The sequence below is a fragment of the Epithele typhae genome (assembly GCF_022376455.1).
Source record: "Epithele typhae strain CBS 203.58 chromosome Unknown BXZ73scaffold_51, whole genome shotgun sequence".
Classification (NCBI taxonomy): domain Eukaryota; kingdom Fungi; phylum Basidiomycota; class Agaricomycetes; order Polyporales; family Epitheliaceae; genus Epithele; species Epithele typhae.
In genome coordinates, this window is record NW_025954242.1 from 97,647 (window position 1) to 113,431 (window position 15,785).

General features: G+C 63.1%; 8 protein-coding genes across 8 annotated transcripts; 7 read left to right on the forward strand and 1 right to left on the reverse strand.

Annotated features, from left to right (window-relative positions):
* Positions 1-2: 2 nt before the first annotated feature.
* Positions 3-692, forward strand: BXZ73DRAFT_104396 (uncharacterized protein; the record flags this gene model as incomplete). Its single annotated transcript, XM_048015866.1, has 1 exon — positions 3-692. The coding sequence occupies one exon, from the start codon at positions 3-5 to the stop codon at positions 690-692; it is 690 nt and encodes a 229-aa protein (XP_047874742.1).
* A 1,218-nt stretch (positions 693-1,910) lies between these two features.
* Positions 1,911-3,055, forward strand: BXZ73DRAFT_104397 (SH3-domain-containing protein; the record flags this gene model as incomplete). The annotated part of the gene is made up of 6 exons (XM_048015867.1): positions 1,911-2,056; positions 2,098-2,227; positions 2,290-2,376; positions 2,444-2,494; positions 2,574-2,923; positions 2,992-3,055. 6 exons carry the CDS (start codon positions 1,911-1,913, stop codon positions 3,053-3,055), a joined length of 828 nt encoding a protein of 275 aa, XP_047874743.1.
* A 753-nt stretch (positions 3,056-3,808) lies between these two features.
* On the forward strand, positions 3,809-5,486 carry BXZ73DRAFT_104398 (uncharacterized protein; the record flags this gene model as incomplete). Its single annotated transcript, XM_048015868.1, has 2 exons — positions 3,809-4,163; positions 4,252-5,486. The coding sequence occupies 2 exons, from the start codon at positions 3,809-3,811 to the stop codon at positions 5,484-5,486; spliced, it is 1,590 nt and encodes a 529-aa protein (XP_047874744.1).
* A 768-nt stretch (positions 5,487-6,254) lies between these two features.
* On the forward strand, positions 6,255-7,806 carry BXZ73DRAFT_51877 (UAA transporter; the record flags this gene model as incomplete). The annotated part of the gene is made up of 3 exons (XM_048020715.1): positions 6,255-6,337; positions 6,442-6,774; positions 6,912-7,806. 3 exons carry the CDS (start codon positions 6,255-6,257, stop codon positions 7,804-7,806), a joined length of 1,311 nt encoding a protein of 436 aa, XP_047874745.1.
* A 157-nt stretch (positions 7,807-7,963) lies between these two features.
* BXZ73DRAFT_104400 (uncharacterized protein) lies at positions 7,964-10,093 on the reverse strand (the record flags this gene model as incomplete). The annotated part of the gene is made up of 4 exons (XM_048015869.1): positions 7,964-7,998; positions 8,063-8,612; positions 8,669-9,516; positions 9,970-10,093. 4 exons carry the CDS (start codon positions 10,091-10,093, stop codon positions 7,964-7,966), a joined length of 1,557 nt encoding a protein of 518 aa, XP_047874746.1.
* Positions 10,094-10,624: 531 nt separating this feature from the next.
* Positions 10,625-11,835, forward strand: BXZ73DRAFT_79911 (uncharacterized protein; the record flags this gene model as incomplete). The annotated part of the gene is made up of 2 exons (XM_048023184.1): positions 10,625-11,256; positions 11,286-11,835. 2 exons carry the CDS (start codon positions 10,625-10,627, stop codon positions 11,833-11,835), a joined length of 1,182 nt encoding a protein of 393 aa, XP_047874747.1.
* Positions 11,836-12,591: 756 nt separating this feature from the next.
* BXZ73DRAFT_51837 (ribosomal protein S25) lies at positions 12,592-13,007 on the forward strand (the record flags this gene model as incomplete). The annotated part of the gene is made up of 2 exons (XM_048020709.1): positions 12,592-12,919; positions 12,982-13,007. 2 exons carry the CDS (start codon positions 12,592-12,594, stop codon positions 13,005-13,007), a joined length of 354 nt encoding a protein of 117 aa, XP_047874748.1.
* An 858-nt stretch (positions 13,008-13,865) lies between these two features.
* Positions 13,866-15,598, forward strand: BXZ73DRAFT_104402 (uncharacterized protein; the record flags this gene model as incomplete). The annotated part of the gene is made up of 5 exons (XM_048015870.1): positions 13,866-14,037; positions 14,099-14,406; positions 14,461-14,760; positions 14,793-15,440; positions 15,497-15,598. 5 exons carry the CDS (start codon positions 13,866-13,868, stop codon positions 15,596-15,598), a joined length of 1,530 nt encoding a protein of 509 aa, XP_047874749.1.
* Positions 15,599-15,785: the final 187 nt, after the last annotated feature.

Below are 15,785 nucleotides of genomic sequence, written 5' to 3' on the forward strand. Positions count from 1 at the left end.
CAATGACGAACCAGCAGATGATGCAAGAGCGGATGCGTATCGAGCAGCAGCGGATGCAGGCGCAAGTTGCCAGTGCTGGTGTCGGCTCTCCCGTCAACCCGATGGGCTCCCCGATGGTAGACGGCGGCCCGCAGTTCCCGGCCTTGCGCTCGAACCCGGGTCTGCCTGGGATCGCCCGCTCAACACGCACGCCCTCCGACTCGGGCCCCTCTCCCGTCTCTTCCCAGCGCATGTCAATGTCCGGCCACAGCCCCGACGAGCAGCGGGCGCTCATGATGCAGCAGCAGGCCGCCGCACAACAGCGCGGCATGAACGCGCAGATGGGTATGGGAGGTGGTATGGGCGGGGGCATGGGCGGTGGCTTGGGAGGCGGTATGGGAGGTGGCATGGGTGGCGGCATGGGTGGTGGGAGCTACGCTCAGATGCAGCAAATGCAGCAAATGGGCATGGGCTCGCCACCTGGCTCCGCAGGGGGTATGATGTCCGCGTCAGGTGCCGGTGGGGGTGCGATGTGGGGTGGAGGCCCCTCGGGGGCGGGTGGGCCGTTCATGGCGCCGTCGCCATCAGGCAGCCAGCACGACGGCATGACGCCTGGGCGCGGGTCGAGCGCGACCCCGGGGCCAGGAATGGTGACACCGTCAGGCGACCCTACCGGGCTCGGCGGCGACCTCGACTTTTTCAACTGGCAATGAGCCGCCTCTGCGCTCTCGCCGTTGGGCTACTCGCTGCGCCCCGTTCCCACCCGCTTCTGCCACTTGCTCTGTCTGGCGGTCGCGTATCTAGCTGCTCTGGAACTATCTGCTCTTTTATTCCATCCTCCCCGCCCTTGCTCCCTACTCCCAAACGGCCGCTCTGTTGACGCTTGCTGTCCACGTTATCTTGTATACTTTGGCTTTGTCCTCGTCGTTCTCCCGTGTGTACATAATCACATCTCTCGCCCCGTCCGCCGTACGTACTCTCCTCACTCTATAAGTAGTCTTCCGTCTCTGTATATCGTAAAGGGCCCGCTTATATCTGCCGCACCTCTCCCCCGAGCCCTGCCCTATCACTATCGATATATGCGCGCTGTTGTACGATGCTGCCCGTTCGAACGAGCCGCAAGCACTTGACGATGGTTGCCGACCGTCGCATCCTTGCGCTGCGGTGAGGCAGCGGTAGGAGCTAGGGTGGCGTGGAATCACTCCAATCAAGAGTTTGGCAGCGCATAGTGAACGTTTGAACAGCGACGGCCATGGGAGTCGCAACGTGTTGATTCGGGCTTCTTCCTGTTGGCAGATCGTAGCAGAGGTGAGGTGACAAGGACCGCATGGCCGCCAGATCACCGAGCACACGTCGCAGGATGAGGACTTTTTTCGGTGGGACGACGGGGCCGCAGGGGACCTCAGTCCCTCACGAGTTGCATGCTCGCTCCGATGGGCCACGGAAAGACCCACACATTCACTCGTGCCTTGGCGGCGACGTGCGGATAGCGTGTGTGGGGACGTTGAGGTGACTCGACTCTCACCAATTGCTCCCCGAGAACCGAGAGCCGCCGAATGCACTGATTTCGAAAGTCATGAATCAACAAAGCAGTCCTTGCCTCGATCGATTCTCTACACTGAGCGCGGTGTCGCCGCTACACAGCCTCCGAGGGGCGGAAGGGCCTCCCTCGCACCCTGCATCCTTATATATCATGCCTTCCCCGACGCCCGGCGCTGCATAGTCTCACTCGCCCCGCTGGTGCCGCCTCTACTCTCTCCTAGGCTCCGTGTGCTGCTGCTGCGCATTCCCGGACTGGACCTATACTTGCTCCCCTCGAGGCACACGTCTAAACCCCAAGGTCCCCCCTGCTTCAATCCCTCATACTCAGCCCACTCGCCGACGGATCAACTTGGTAATCCACAGGAGCCCGCACGATGGTGTTCGCCAGGATGACCCCCGCGGACAAGGACACGTTCTTCGCGCTCCTCGACGAGTTGAGTGCCTCGCCCGTGCCCGGTCCGCGCCCCTCTTACAACTGTCCCTCCCTGCCCCGCGCCTTCCTCATCCTCGTCCTCCCCCTCTGCTCCTTTCCCCGGTGCGTAGATACTTCGCCTCGCGCCCCGACATGTTCGCGAGTGCGGGTGCGGGTGCGAGCGTAGGCACGACAGCGACGAAGGCCGCCGCCGCCTCCGCCGTCGCCCATGCCTTCTCCTCCGGCGCCGTGCCCCCAATCCCGGCCACGAGCGGCTGGAAGCGACCCGACGCCGTGCGTACCCATCTCCATCATCCTCTCCACGTCGTTACCGACCGCCCGTCGCACGTCCCCAGACCGCTGCGGCGGAGATCTCGAACTCGGTGGGGCGCGTCGCGGCGGCGCAGGCGGCGCTGCGGGCGAGCCATGTGCCGTCGGTCGAGGTGCCGCCGTCGCCCGCGCCGTCCGTGGGGGGTACCCGCGCCCCCGCCGCGGCCCGCGCCGCGCCAGGCGTCGTCAGACGGCGAGCCCGCAGAGACGGCGAAGCTCATGCAGGGCCGGGTGAGTCTCCCTTCTCCACCCGCGTCTCCATCCCCCCGCCGTCCTCAGCTCCATCTGACCGTCGGGCTCCCGCGCGCAGAAGTTCGGGGACGTCGACATGAGCTCTGGCAAGAACATGTTCGCCTCGATCCGGGGCTCGACCGCCGCGAAGCACGCGCCGCCCGCGCAGGTCGCGCCGCCGACCGCGCCCGCGTTCCAGCGGCGGAACGACTTCGCGCCGCCACCACGGCGCGTGGCGTCGACGAGCTCGACGTCGAGCGCGAGCGCGACGCCCCCGCCCCCGCCGCGCCGGCAGACGGCGACGCCGCCGGCGGAGGAGAGTGGGGAGTGGGTCGAGGCGCTGTACGACTACAGCAGCGCGGACCCGGGCGACCTGGACATCGCCGAGGGCCAGCGGATCCTCGTCGTCGAGCGGACGACGGACGACTGGTGGGTGCTCGTGTCGCGGTGCGGGCGTGGCGAGGCTCTGACGCGGCGTTTTTTGTCCCTTTTGTCAGGTGGACCGGGGAGCTCAACGGCCAGCGTGGGCTCATCCCTGCGGCGTACGTGAAGGTGCTCTAGAGGTTTTTGTTTCAAAATCTGCGCGCATTCTGGGCCTTGGGACGCTGTCGTGGAATCGATACCTGGTGCGGTTTGTCTGATGTTTTCTGCGAGCGTCTGTTCCATCATATGTATCACAACAGGACATATTCTATACCCTATAGTCTCCCATCGATGGGCGATTGTCATATGCTGGAGAGACGCAAGGGATATGACTCTTGTTGCGCTGGCAGACAACTCGCAGGAGTGGGATTCGAACTCGGGCTGGCTGGCTGTATGCACAACAGGGGCGGTCGTTCGTCTCCCGGCCGCGGCTGACCCTCCCCACCCAGCGTCGGTCGTCAGCCATTCGCCCTGCGCGATATAAACCACTCTCAGCGGTCGTTCTCCCGCCGCCTGTGGTACCATTGCTCGCTCTGCTCCTGCTGTTTTCACGCCGTCTGCGACGCTTTGCTCTGTGCCCGCCCTCCCGCGCCCCCGCCCAGCTCTTCACGCCGTCACTCTTCCTCGCCAGGCTCAGCTGCGTGTGCGCGTGTGTGCTTGTTTGGCCGGTTGTTCGCCCGCCCGCCTCCTGCCACTATAAAACCCCGCCCGCTCCGTGGGTGTCACGCCGCCCGTCTTTTCTTCTTCTTTCTTTGCTTTCGCCCTAGACGGGCAACACATCCCCCGCTAAAATCCCCACATTCACTCCCCCATCCCGCCCCTGCTCCAGCCCTTCCCTCGCCCCATCCCCATCCCCATCCCCTTCCTCTTCCCCGCCCGTTTCTGCCCATCATGGTCGCGGCCAACGACGCCCGCCACCCGTGGTCCCTCCTCCCCCGCAGCCTGCACCACCCCGGCCTCGTCCAGCTCGTCGGCCAACCGGTGTCGTACGACATGATCCAGTACATCGCCCTCCAGACCACCCGCGTCATCAGGCTATCGGACGAGCCCGAGCCGATCCTCCCTAGCCCGCCCATCACGCCCGACCGGGAAACACCGGGCAGCGAGCTCGACGCGTCCCCGCTCCCGAGCCTCCAGGACTTCATCATCTTCATCTGTCAGAGCTCCCACGTCCAGGTCCCGACGCTCCTCACGACGCTTGTCTACCTCGAGCGCCTCCGGACCAAGCTGCCCAAGATGGCCAAAGGTGCGTTCTCTTCTCCCTATATGCACCCTTCCATTCCTCCTTGGTCTTGGTCCCGTCTCTTCCTCCCTGCTCACTCCGTACATCGTAGGGATGCCGTGCACCCGTCATCGCGTCTTCCTCGCGACGCTCATCGTGGCCGCCAAGTACCTGAACGACTCGTCGCCGAAGAACAAGAACTGGGTCAACTACGCCCGCCTGTTCGAGCTCGCGGAAGTGAACCTGATGGAGAAGCAGCTCCTCTTCCTCCTCAACTACGACCTCCGCTTCGATGAGGACGAGGCGCTCGAGTTCTTCGCCCCCTTCCTCGCCGAGACCAGCCCGACGCCCGCGTCTGCGCCCGCGTCAGACCCGACGGGAGCCGAGTCGGCCGCGAAGGACAAGGAGGCCCGCGCCACGGCGGTCACGCGCGCGAAAGCACGCGTCCAGGCGCGCATCTCTGTCCCGCCCACGAACGACAACGGTGCGAGCTCGCTCCCGTCGCCCGAGGGCAGCAGCGCAGGGGGCGAAGACGCACGGAGCTTCGCGACCCGCATCGCGTCGCAGTACCTGTCGGTCCCCTCTGTCGGCCGCGAGCACGTCGACGGACAGCTGCCACCGATGCTCTCGCGGCGCACGTCGTCGAGCGCGCTCAGTACGCGGAGCACGACGCAGAGCTCGGACTCGGGGTACAGCTCGACGTCGCCGTCGTCGCTCGCGTCCTCAGACGACGGGGCGGAGATCGCCGAGTTCGAGGTGGACGAGCATGACGTCAGCTGCCACGACCACGACCACGGGGACGAGGACGACAAGCCGCGCAAGCTCGACATCTCGGGCTCCGCCGCGACGTTCATGTTCAGGAACAGACAGGGCCGCAAGCCGTCCTCCGCTTCGACCTGCACTGTCAAGGGCGACGACCCCGTCGCGTCCGCCGCCGACAGCATCCAGCGTCTCGCGATCCACGACCCGCTCAGCAGCCCTGTCCGCTCGGACAGCTCGGACATGTCCTCCTCCAATCCATCGTCGCCTTACCAGGAAGTCAACGACCCTCTGGTTCGCACCCGTCTAGGTGCTGGGCGCGGGGCTCCTCGCGACCTTCCCCTCCTCGTGACGCCATCGGCGACGATGCCTGCGATCTCCAAGTCGTCCACGCCCGGGTTCTTCAGCCGCGTGTGGGCCGCGACGAAGGGTCAAGCTACCGACAAGGACGGTGTGGACCAAGAGGCTCCCATCAGTGGCAGCGCGTTCCGTCGACTGGCGCACTCGCGGTCTGCGCTCTTCCGGAGCCAGCAGCAGCAGCAGCAGCAGCAGCAGCAGCAGCAGCAGCAAGCACAGCTCGACGTCTGATGGCCCCCGCACACACAACGACTATGATGACTCGAAACGGCCTCTCTCCTCCTCTCTCCGACCTTTCTCGCCCCTGCCCTTGTCGCGCCCCCACTTTGTTTAATGTTCGCGCAGACCAGGCCTCACGGACCTCTTTCGGTTTGTTCTTATTGCCCCATCTCTATTCCGTCTTCCCTTTCGTCGCATGCTGGACAGCCTACCCCCTTTGCTTCTCCGGTGCCCTGCGCGCCGCACACCTTTACTTCCCCGCGCGCTCTTCGCCTTCTTCTGCGCGCGCCGGGACCCCCCTTTGGTTGCACCCCCCGCACATACCTACACTACACCCTCCCTTGCACGGACTCCGTCGGAGCGTGGCCTAATACCTGCTGTAGCCATAGCGTCTTACCTCTGTACGAAGGTGGATAGTACCCACACAGGTCGACGATACCCTGCCGTCCCGGCGCCCAAACGGCGTCGCATGTATCTGTAGTCCGCCGCATGCAACACACACACCCTTGTTCCGATGCCTCGTATTTCGTGTAGACATGCGTGTGCACTCGATTGGCGCCGTTGTGTAGACGACGCGTGACGTCACGCGTCTGTCGTGTGCATGACACGCGCAGGCAACGTTCGAGGCCATCCGAGCCGCCACCAGGGTTTCCCCGATCGCGTCTCGAGCAACCCGCTGCTTGACTCCTGCGCCCGCCTCGGCGCAGGTGCAAGGCGGCGGTGCTCCGTCCATCCCTCCTCTTTCTCCTACCACCATCACCCCACATCCAGCGCAGCGACATGAGCCTCCTCGCCCATCTCGCCCTCTCCGCCGCCGTCGACTGGACGACGACGCTCTCCCTCATTTTTGGTGGCTGCTGCAGGTGCGCACCCCGCCCCGTCCTCGTTTTTCACGTATTTCTGGTCGTGTGCTCCCACCCCCTTCGCTGCCCCGTATCCGTGCCAGTCCTGATCAGCTCTCCCCCAGTAATGCGCTCACGCTCGAGCAGCTCACCCGCGCCCACCCGCGCGCCGGCGCCCTCATCACCTTCGCCCAATTCGCGTTCACCGCGCTCGTCATGCTCCCCACCATGGTCGCCCTCCGCCCGCTGCCCTTCGCACGCAAGATCAAGCTGCCGTGGCTGCGGCGGCGCCGCGTCCCGCTCGCGCCGTACCTCGTGCAGGTCGCGCTCTTCTCCACCGTCTCGCGCCTCAACAACGCCGCGTTCGCGTACGCGATCCCCATGCCCGTCCACATCATCTTCCGCTCCGGCGGGCTCGGCGTCAGCATGCTCATGGGTTGGGCCATTGGTGGGAAGAGGTGCGTTTCTTCCTCTCCCCCCTCTCCCCTCGCCTTCCTGTCTCCCTGCCGCCCGTCGGCTGTGTGGAGACGCCCTCGAACGCTTCTCCATCGATGGCCGCACGCTGACCTCCTCCCCCTCGCGCGCGCCACGCCAGATACACCGCCGCCGAGGTGTTCTCCGTGCTCCTAGTGAGCGCCGGCGTCGTGCTCACCACGTTGTCCGCGTCAAGCCCTAAGCCGCGCGCGAACGCCGCCGCTTCCGCTCCCATTCTCGCTCCCGCAGGGCAGTACGCGACTGGCATCGCGCTCCTCGCGCTCGCGCTGGTCCTAGGCGGTGCGCTGGGGCTCACCCAGGACTGGATCAACGCAACGTACGTGCGCCCGCCGCCCGCCGCCGCCGCCGCCGCCGCCACGCGCGAGAAGGAGGACAACTCCGCGCACGCGAACGGGCACGCGAGCGGCGCCGCGACGAACGGAGACGCCCCAGCGCACGCAAAGCCGCGGGCGAAGGAGGACGGGCCCGCGGCGTGGCAGGAGAGCCTGTTCTACCTCCACTTCCTCTCCCTGCCCACCTTCTACTTCGCCCGACACGACCTCGCCACGCAAGCCCGCGCGCTCGCCGCGAGCGCGCCCCTCGCAATCCCTCTCGCAATCCCCGCCGCGCTCTCCGCGCACCTCCCCGCTGCGTTCGCCTCCGCCTCCGACTTCACGCTGTACCCGCCGTTCGGGCTGTCGAAGCCCGTGCCGTTGGCAGTGGCGCTTTCCGTGCCGAGCGGATGGGTCGCGCTCGCCCTCACGACGGTGACGGCGGTCGTCTGCAGCGCCGGCGTGAATCGGCTGACGGCGCGGGTGTCCAGCCTGACCGTCACGCTCGTGCTCGTCGTCCGCAAGGCGCTCTCCATGGTGCTCTCCGTCGCATTCTTCAACGGCGCCGGGGCGGGTGCCGTGCACGCCCCGACGATGTGGGCAGGCGCTGCGCTAGTTTTCCTCGGCACAATGGGGTACGCGGCGTCGCGGAGGGCGAAGGCGGCGAAGACGAAGAAGGATTGATGTGCGGTTTATAATATTCACGACATGATGTAGACTTTCCGAGGACTGCGATGGACCTGTGGGATGTACAGATACACGGCATTTATACACACTACTACTGTACTTGAGCCTTCGTCACCGTTCAGGGGTGTTGCACTCAGCTTGATGACCGCAAACTTCAGGGATCGTACCGGCACTTCTCGGAAAAGAACCCTACGCAGACGACGGACGAGATCAGCTCACGCCAGCATGCCCCACGACCGGCGGGTCCACTCACCCTCCAAGCTCGTCTCCGCGTCAAAACCCTCACTCTCTACAATATCGCGCGCCCTCTCCCCATCTTCGGCCCAAATCTCCACCATCTCCCTCCTTTCCCCCTCCCCCTGGATCCACCACCACCGCTTCCTCCGCGTGGCTTCTGCGGTTGTTGCATTTGGCTCCGTGTTCGTTTCGTTTGGCGGAAGCGGTAGACCCACGGCGTCGAGCTCCACGTCCCAGCCCGGCTCACGCCGCGGGGGCCCACAGTCCTCCATGGCGATCTCGCGCCGCGGGGGCCCACAGTCACCCAGGGCGAACACGCGCAGCGTCGGGATCACGTCCACGACCAGGCGCAGGAGGTCTTCGATGAACCGCGCCCGCTGCCGGTCTTTCGACCGCGTGTCTTTGACGCTGCTCCTCGGACGGTCCCTGTTCCCGGCGCGGGCGTATGAGGACCTTCCGAACATCCGAAGGCCGTTTTCGTCGCGCCACCTGTCGCCGTCCCAGTGCGGGAGGTCGATGGTGAGGTGGACGAGGCGGAGCGGGGAGAGGGCGAGCGGCAGTTGGGGCTTAGAACGCCAATGTCAACACGGGCTGTCGCTTGCAGCTGGGTGAGTGCACTCACCCTCAAGGTACGATAGCTCACGTAGTCGGTGTGATCAAGATGGAAGTGCAACGAACGCAGCCGAGGGGCAGCCACAGGCAGCTCGGGCCAGAATGAGATGGGAGTGTCGGCTCTGGGGTTAGGCGTCATCGGAGCTTGCCCTGTAACCAGCCGGTACATGGATGCGTGGATACTCAGCACAGCCGGGTGGAAATTCTTGAGGATGGAGAGTATTCGTTCACAAATCACTCCGTTGGGGCGAAAGTCCTCGTGGAATACCACTACCTTGGTGTCTTCGATAAGTCGAAGATGGTGAACGCGAAATTTGTCCTCGATGCCGATGTTGGGGTACGTGATGATACAGTAGGGGATATGGAGTTCTTGGAGAGAAGGCCATGGCGTGCTCTCCTCAAAAATCGAACCCCACGATTCCGGTGGGTACATGGCACGCTGTAGTATGTACTCGTACGTGGACAGATGAGGGAGAGAGGGCAAGATGCTACATGGGAACCGGTAGAAAGAGTGAGCGTCGGTCTTGAGTACGAGGCGGCGGAGGGAGGGTACCAGCGACGAGAAATTGGTGGGTTGGCCAGTGGGCCCTTCCTCGGCCTCTTGGAAATCCGTGAGGTGAAGCGTTTGGAGGACTGGAAGGACAGGGAGCGCAGACAATGCATCGACCGCCGTCTTTCGCACGTGTGGACTGTAATAGGCCCCGCATTGAAGGGCCAAGGTCCGGAGATTCTTGCCTTGGAAATACCGCAATTGAGACAACACCTGCTGACCAACCCCGCCGAGATCCAAATGAACCAGGTTATCCAGCCCGATGAGCGTCGAACGGAAGCGGGCGTCCGCGGAGAGCAGGAATTCCACTTCGGAGAGCGAGAGATCGCGCAAAAACTCGGCCGATTGAAGCAATTCTGTTAGTCGACCAACCCGTTTGACCTCGAGAACCCCTCACACTTGTAGCTTGCGAAGAGTCTTCATGCGGTTAAACGGAGGAATCCTACTAGGATGCTTTGGTCGTGGAGGTGTCTGAATGATGAGCGAGACATCCAGAGGCCTTGTTGTGGAAGGAACTTCGACGAAGGCTCTGGGATAGGCGAGTTCGTAGGCCTCTAGGGAGCAACAGGCCATGTGGAAAGCATCTGTGCCCGTTAGATACGAGAAAATAACCAGAAGCACATCGTCAGGGAGGGTGAGGAGAGGGGTCATCGTTGGAGGCAAGAGATGTGGGTGACGTCGCCACCGTCGTCAGGCCTCGTTCAACAGCCGACGGTCCGGACGGCCTGTTACAGCCCTGGCCCTGGCCCGACCGTACATACCGTCGCCCTCCGCGCTGTTCTCCCAGACTCGCATGCTAGACAAAGTCGTCTTCTTCATGCTGTTTGGGACGGTTGGTGGCTCGTAGAGCGACGAGGGCACCCGAGAGCCACCCACGCTCGCCATTGCGACCAGCGTTCAGTGTTGGCTACTCCCCCATCCGACATGGCGGCGAGCGATCCCTCGAGCCCGAATCGTGTTTCGTCCGGTCGCCTCCGCTGGCATCTACGTTCCGTCTGGGTGATCTAACATCGTCCTACCCAAAGTATACAACTTACCTGCCGGGTCTCAAACATCGTACCGTACGTCCTGCTGTGTCCGGTCCTGTGCGAGACGACACGGAGATCGCTGAGACGCGGGAACGACGTCACAGTACTTAATGATGTAAATGCTCCCATTCAGCATTTGCAGTACCAATCTCCTCTCTCTTTCGTCCCTCCTCTTCTGCCTCCTCCCCATGATCCCCCTTGCGCCTCCTCACGTGCGCCAGCTGCTCCACGACTGGAGAGAGCCTCCACTTCCCACTGCCCCGGCATTACAACTTCCGACCGTCATTTTCGTCTGTCCGAGGCAGTTCTACGATCGCTGAGACGCAGGAATGACGTCACAGTGCCAATCTCCTCGCTCTCTTTCGTTCATCGCCTCCTGCCTCTTCCCATGATCTCCCTTACGCCCCATCACCTGCGCCAGCTGCTAGACGACTGGAGAACGCTTCCACCTCCCATTCCAGAGTTACAACTGCCACACCGCATTAATGCCCATCCCATACCTAAGCAGCCGACAGGGCTTCCCCACAGCTTCTTGGGAGTCATTTTCTCCACAAACGAATCCCCATACGGACTCTGGGTTCGAGACCAGCTGTACAACTCTCTCGTCACCCAGCTTGATCTTTGTCACAACGATCACACCCTCGAGGAGTACATCGTCGCACATGTGTCGGTTGCTCTCAAGGATCTCCCACCCGCATTCCACAGTAATTTCCCGTGGACGGCCCGCCTATTAACCCCTTCACCCCTCATACCTATGGGCTACATCGAGCTCCGACCCCTCCTTCCCAGCACGATGATCATTCCCAATCACGACCCCGGTCCCCTTCACCTGATGGGAGACGACCAGGTCAAGGTTCGAGGTGCAAGCTACCGCCCACACGATGGCCACTGTAGAGTTCTCCGATCCAGCGTGAGGGCCCCACACGGACAGCCCGTATCGCTTTTGCAGCTCGTCGCGGCGATGGCAGTTGTGCACAACATGCACCAAGCGTCCGTCCAAGGCACCTATAGCGACGGTTGGTTTGCACGCTCGGTGTGGCACCTCGCAGCACACCGCGACCCGGAAGGGCCACCCCCATCGCCGACAGGGGCCCCGTCTCGAGTACCGCGTACGCGGCCGCGCCGTCGTCTCCAACACGAGCCGAAATCATGCGGCACCTCTTCAGCCCCGGCACCGGCTCATCGATCGCGGCGGTTCCGTCGGAGAAGCACGCTGCGACGCAGTCCAAGGATTGGGAGGAGAACAGCCTGGTCGTCGAACACCTGCCCAGGCTTAGGCGCATGCACATCCACCTCGTCGCGTTGTGGAAGAACCTCCGGGACGCTACGGTCACGTCCTTCCCCACAAGGTCCGTCTTCTATAGGTTGGAGACGTGCTATAAGGACGGGATGTGCATATCGCCGCTACGCCGGGCGACTCTGGAGCTGGAGGTGTTGATAGCGGGAGAGAAAGCATGGGAGGCGGGTTTGAAGGAGGGCGGAGTGGAGGAGGCGCGGAAGCGATGGGTTGAGGCAAGAGAGAGGGTCATAGCCACTCTCAGGAGGAGACTTGAAGAAGGCTGCGTGGAGGAGTGGGAGAAACTTGATTGGGGAGTTTAAACAGACATTCACGGAGGGAACGCACTGCGACAGAGATGCTGAGGGTTGTGACCGTTGCGTTCGCACACAGCAGGTCCCGTTTGCTTGCTGTATCCCGCGATCATATTGCGTATATGTACGCATGTATGTGGTAGTGCGCAGAATAAGCCGGACGTTGCATCAACGAGTGCCGCAAGGTTTTGACGATAGGATAGGCCGTGTTCGAAACCAGTTCATGAGTATAAGCCCCCTGTATAGTGCACATTGAAAGTCCGTTATAAGGGCGCTGACGCGATACATTGAAGACCAAGACAACGCGCCGAACAGAAGCGGACTGGCAGACACTGTCAACATATATTCACAAACAGCTCAGGCATCAAGACGTACCCTCTAAACCACCGTCACATCGAACAATCACCACCCTGCTTCCTCTAAACTTGAATGCCAGAACATTCACGTCTGCTGAGGTGCCCAAATTATCTGCGTGTGCCCGGTCGTTGCAGGTTCGAAGGCTATGCACTTGACGCCCGTTTTCTGTGCGGAGAGATGTCGGGGCGCCTGTATTGAAAGTCCGACCGGCTGTCCCCGGAAGCAGAGAGCTTAGCCTGGCGCAGGAGGGCCCATCGCAGCAACATCGACGGCCGTCAAGACCATGGTGAGTACAACTGTTCGATCGAAATGCGGCCGCACAGACCTGGCAGCATGTTGAGTGATGTGTGCTGTGGACTCGCTGCTGTTCAGGAGTTGCATGGGCCTGGATGGCACTTTTGAGTCTGGATGACACGAGCGAGCGCTGATTACTTTCTCTGTTTTCAGGCCAAGGCTAAGGCAGCAGCACCCACATCATCCAGCGGCGGCAAGTCTGCTAAGAAGAAGAAGTGGTCCAAGGGCAAAGTCAAGGACAAGGCGCAGCACGCCGTCGTTCTCGACAAGCCGACCTACGACCGTATCCTCAAGGAGGTCCCGACCTTCCGCTTCATCTCGCAGAGCATCCTCATCGAGCGTCTGAAGGTCAATGGGAGTCTCGCGCGAGTGGCGATTAGGCACCTGGAGAGGGAGGGGCAGATCAAGCGGATCGTCCACCACAGCGGCCAGTTGATCTACAGTGCGTACCGTCGTCCATTGTGCATTTTCCTGCATGGCGCTAACGGTCATCCGGTTGTTCAGCGCGGTCAACTGGTGGATCTGACTAGACGTACACCGTCGTTGGCTCTCGCAGGTTTCGCTTTCGTCGCATGCATGCACGCACGCATATGTATTACAGCACCACACAAAACATGCCATGCCATGCCCAACCCCTGTAACGTCGTCGTGTGAGAATAGAGTGAGATGAGGACAATGAGCGCGCGATCGAAAGTGTTTTCCGAGTGTTTCCCCGGGGACGGCGTCTGGGACGGGGGACAAAGAGCGTTCGCTGATGCACATGTTCGGCTACAGGTGGCGGCCCGGAAATGAGGGCGGGAATGCGGACCATCGATCGTGGATAGCGTCCGGGATCCTTCCGGGCGGCTCGCTGCGGCAGAGGCGACGACGAGGAAAAGGCCGCAAACAACGTCGAGGTCGCGAGGCTGCAGACGGACGGTCTGCACGCGCTTTGTTCTGAGCGCGATGCCGAGGCAGCCGGGGCCGGGCGCGGGCGATGGGCTATTGTGCCACTTGGGCCGCCATGATGGGTCACGGTGGGCGGCAGACAACGGTCCGTTGTTCGAAGTCGCTTAGCCCGCCCCGCACCCGTTGTGGTCGAGGAAGGGTGCACCGCAGAAGCCCTGTTTGAGGGCGCGTGGGCACGCGTGTTCGTCGCGCCGCGGCCGCTGCCCCCGTCCCCGGGCAGGGTATAAAGCGAAGGGCTGCACACCTGCAGTCGCCCACCGACCGCCTCCCAAGCGTGCGCCACTCGCAACTTCCTCTTGACCAGCTGCCCTTGCCTCGCGCCTCGGCTCACCGCAGCTCCCCGCCCCCCTTCTCGCCCCCCCCTCCTGGATATCCGGTCCACCACGCGTTTTCCTATAAAGCCGTCCACTCCCCTCCTCCCTCAACTCAACGCACACACCATGTCCTACTCCGCCACATCCTCCACCTCCGAATACTCTTCGCCCGCCGACTTCTGCGTCGCCCGTGAATCACGCCCTACCACTGTCGACCCCGCGAGCCTTCTTCCTTGGGACGAGCGCGATCGCGACATCGACGCGCTCGTGCGCATGGGATTGTCAGAGTACCTGATTGGTGCGTGACGACCGCGACTCTCAGTGGCGCGCCCACTCATCCCGCCCCGCACCCCGCGCAGACTACTTTATTGATGTATTGACCACTGCGGTGGCGGACGGAACTTGCCACCTCCCCGGAGCCCGGAGCGCGCTTGCGTGGAAGACCTACGGCCTCATGCAATACGTCCATGACCTCTTCAGACGGAAGGTCACGGTCACCGGCGTGGACAGCAACAACAAGCCGTGGACAGAAGACGTGCGCTGGGTGCAGCCGGTGACGATCCTCGTCGCCATCGCCTTTCTCCGCCGGATGCAGGTCAAGTCAGACGGCGGCGGCGCGCTCTTATGCGAGCGTCTCTCGTTTGGAGTTATGTCCATCGCGTCCAAGGTGCGTGCAGAGTGGTTTATGAAAGAGCGAGACGCTGACGAGCGACGGTTCCAGGCGCACTACGAGGGCGGATACAAGATGAAGGCCCTAGTTGCGATGATAAATGGCTCCGATCGCCCCGGTGCAACGCCCCTTTTCGGACAACACCTGGAGTGCAAGCAAGGGCTCAAGATGGAGCAGGACGCCCTTGAGATGCTGGATTACGTCGTGAGCATCCAGAACGAGGACCTCAAGGCCCAATACGCCGAGATATGCCAGCGCCAGTCCAACCACCGCACGGACAAGCGCGCGCGGGGCATGGGTGAGCCGCGGATGGAGGCGGACGTCTTTGCGATGCTCAGCAACGACGCGCGCGTCCGTCGGAGGAGTTTGAAGCGTCGAGAAAGGACCTACACTGGAACCTCGATGTGGACGAGGACTCCCGCCGCGGCAAATCGCTTCTCTTCCCCGCTGTCTCGACTCCTGAGCCCGTTGCTCGTATCATCACCCTCAAGGATCTGCCTGTTCTGGAGAAGAAGCGACTCGAGGAAGTTGAAGAACTTTTCTTCTTCGAGAAGGCGAAGGACGGGGCCAACGAGCTGGAGCTCCAGTACCCAGACGACGAGCTCGCTGGCTATGAGGATGAGGACGAGGACGAGGATATGGACCTCGGGGTTGACGAAGACGACTACTACTCTACCTCGGACAGCTCGCCCGAGAGCGGACACCTCCCCACCCCCGAGCACCGCCTTCCCCACGTCCACTCGCACGGCCACCACCTCCCCGTCCCCGCCTCAGCACCGAGCCACCGCATTTCGGCGAGCTACGCGCAGGTCGTCGCAGGCTCGTATGCGCACTCCCCACCCGCGCCCCTTCCTCCCGTGCGCGAGCTCCCGCCCCCCTTTCGGATATCCCCGGCGCTGGCGTCTCAGGACCGGTCGCACCCCGCGTACGCGGTGCAGGCCAAGTACCTCGCAATGGCGTCCCCAGCGCATGCGGCGCACGACCCCATCCGGAGCAGCTTCTACGCGCGGGAGAACACGATTCCTACCTCAGTGCCGCGCGCAGCTTCGTGCCCGCGCCGTGCGACGAGATGGAGCGGCGGTACCAGCACGGGTGGAAGGCGGCGATGCCGGCGCAGTCGGCGTGGGGCGCGTTCAACCTCTTCACACCGACGAAGACGTGGGGGAGGCCGGCGGCGGCCTGCCGGTGAGCCGGCGCGCACTTTCACGGTGACCTTGGCGTCGACCTCGACTGCAGGGCTGCGGCTGCGGCTGCAGTCTGCGGCAGGCACTCGAAGCACGAAGTAAGACCCATGCGGGAGCATGGGGTCGAGGTTGCTGCAGCGCGAACGCAGACTGCAGCGGCGCTGGCCTTCGAAAGGCCTGCATGATACCCCT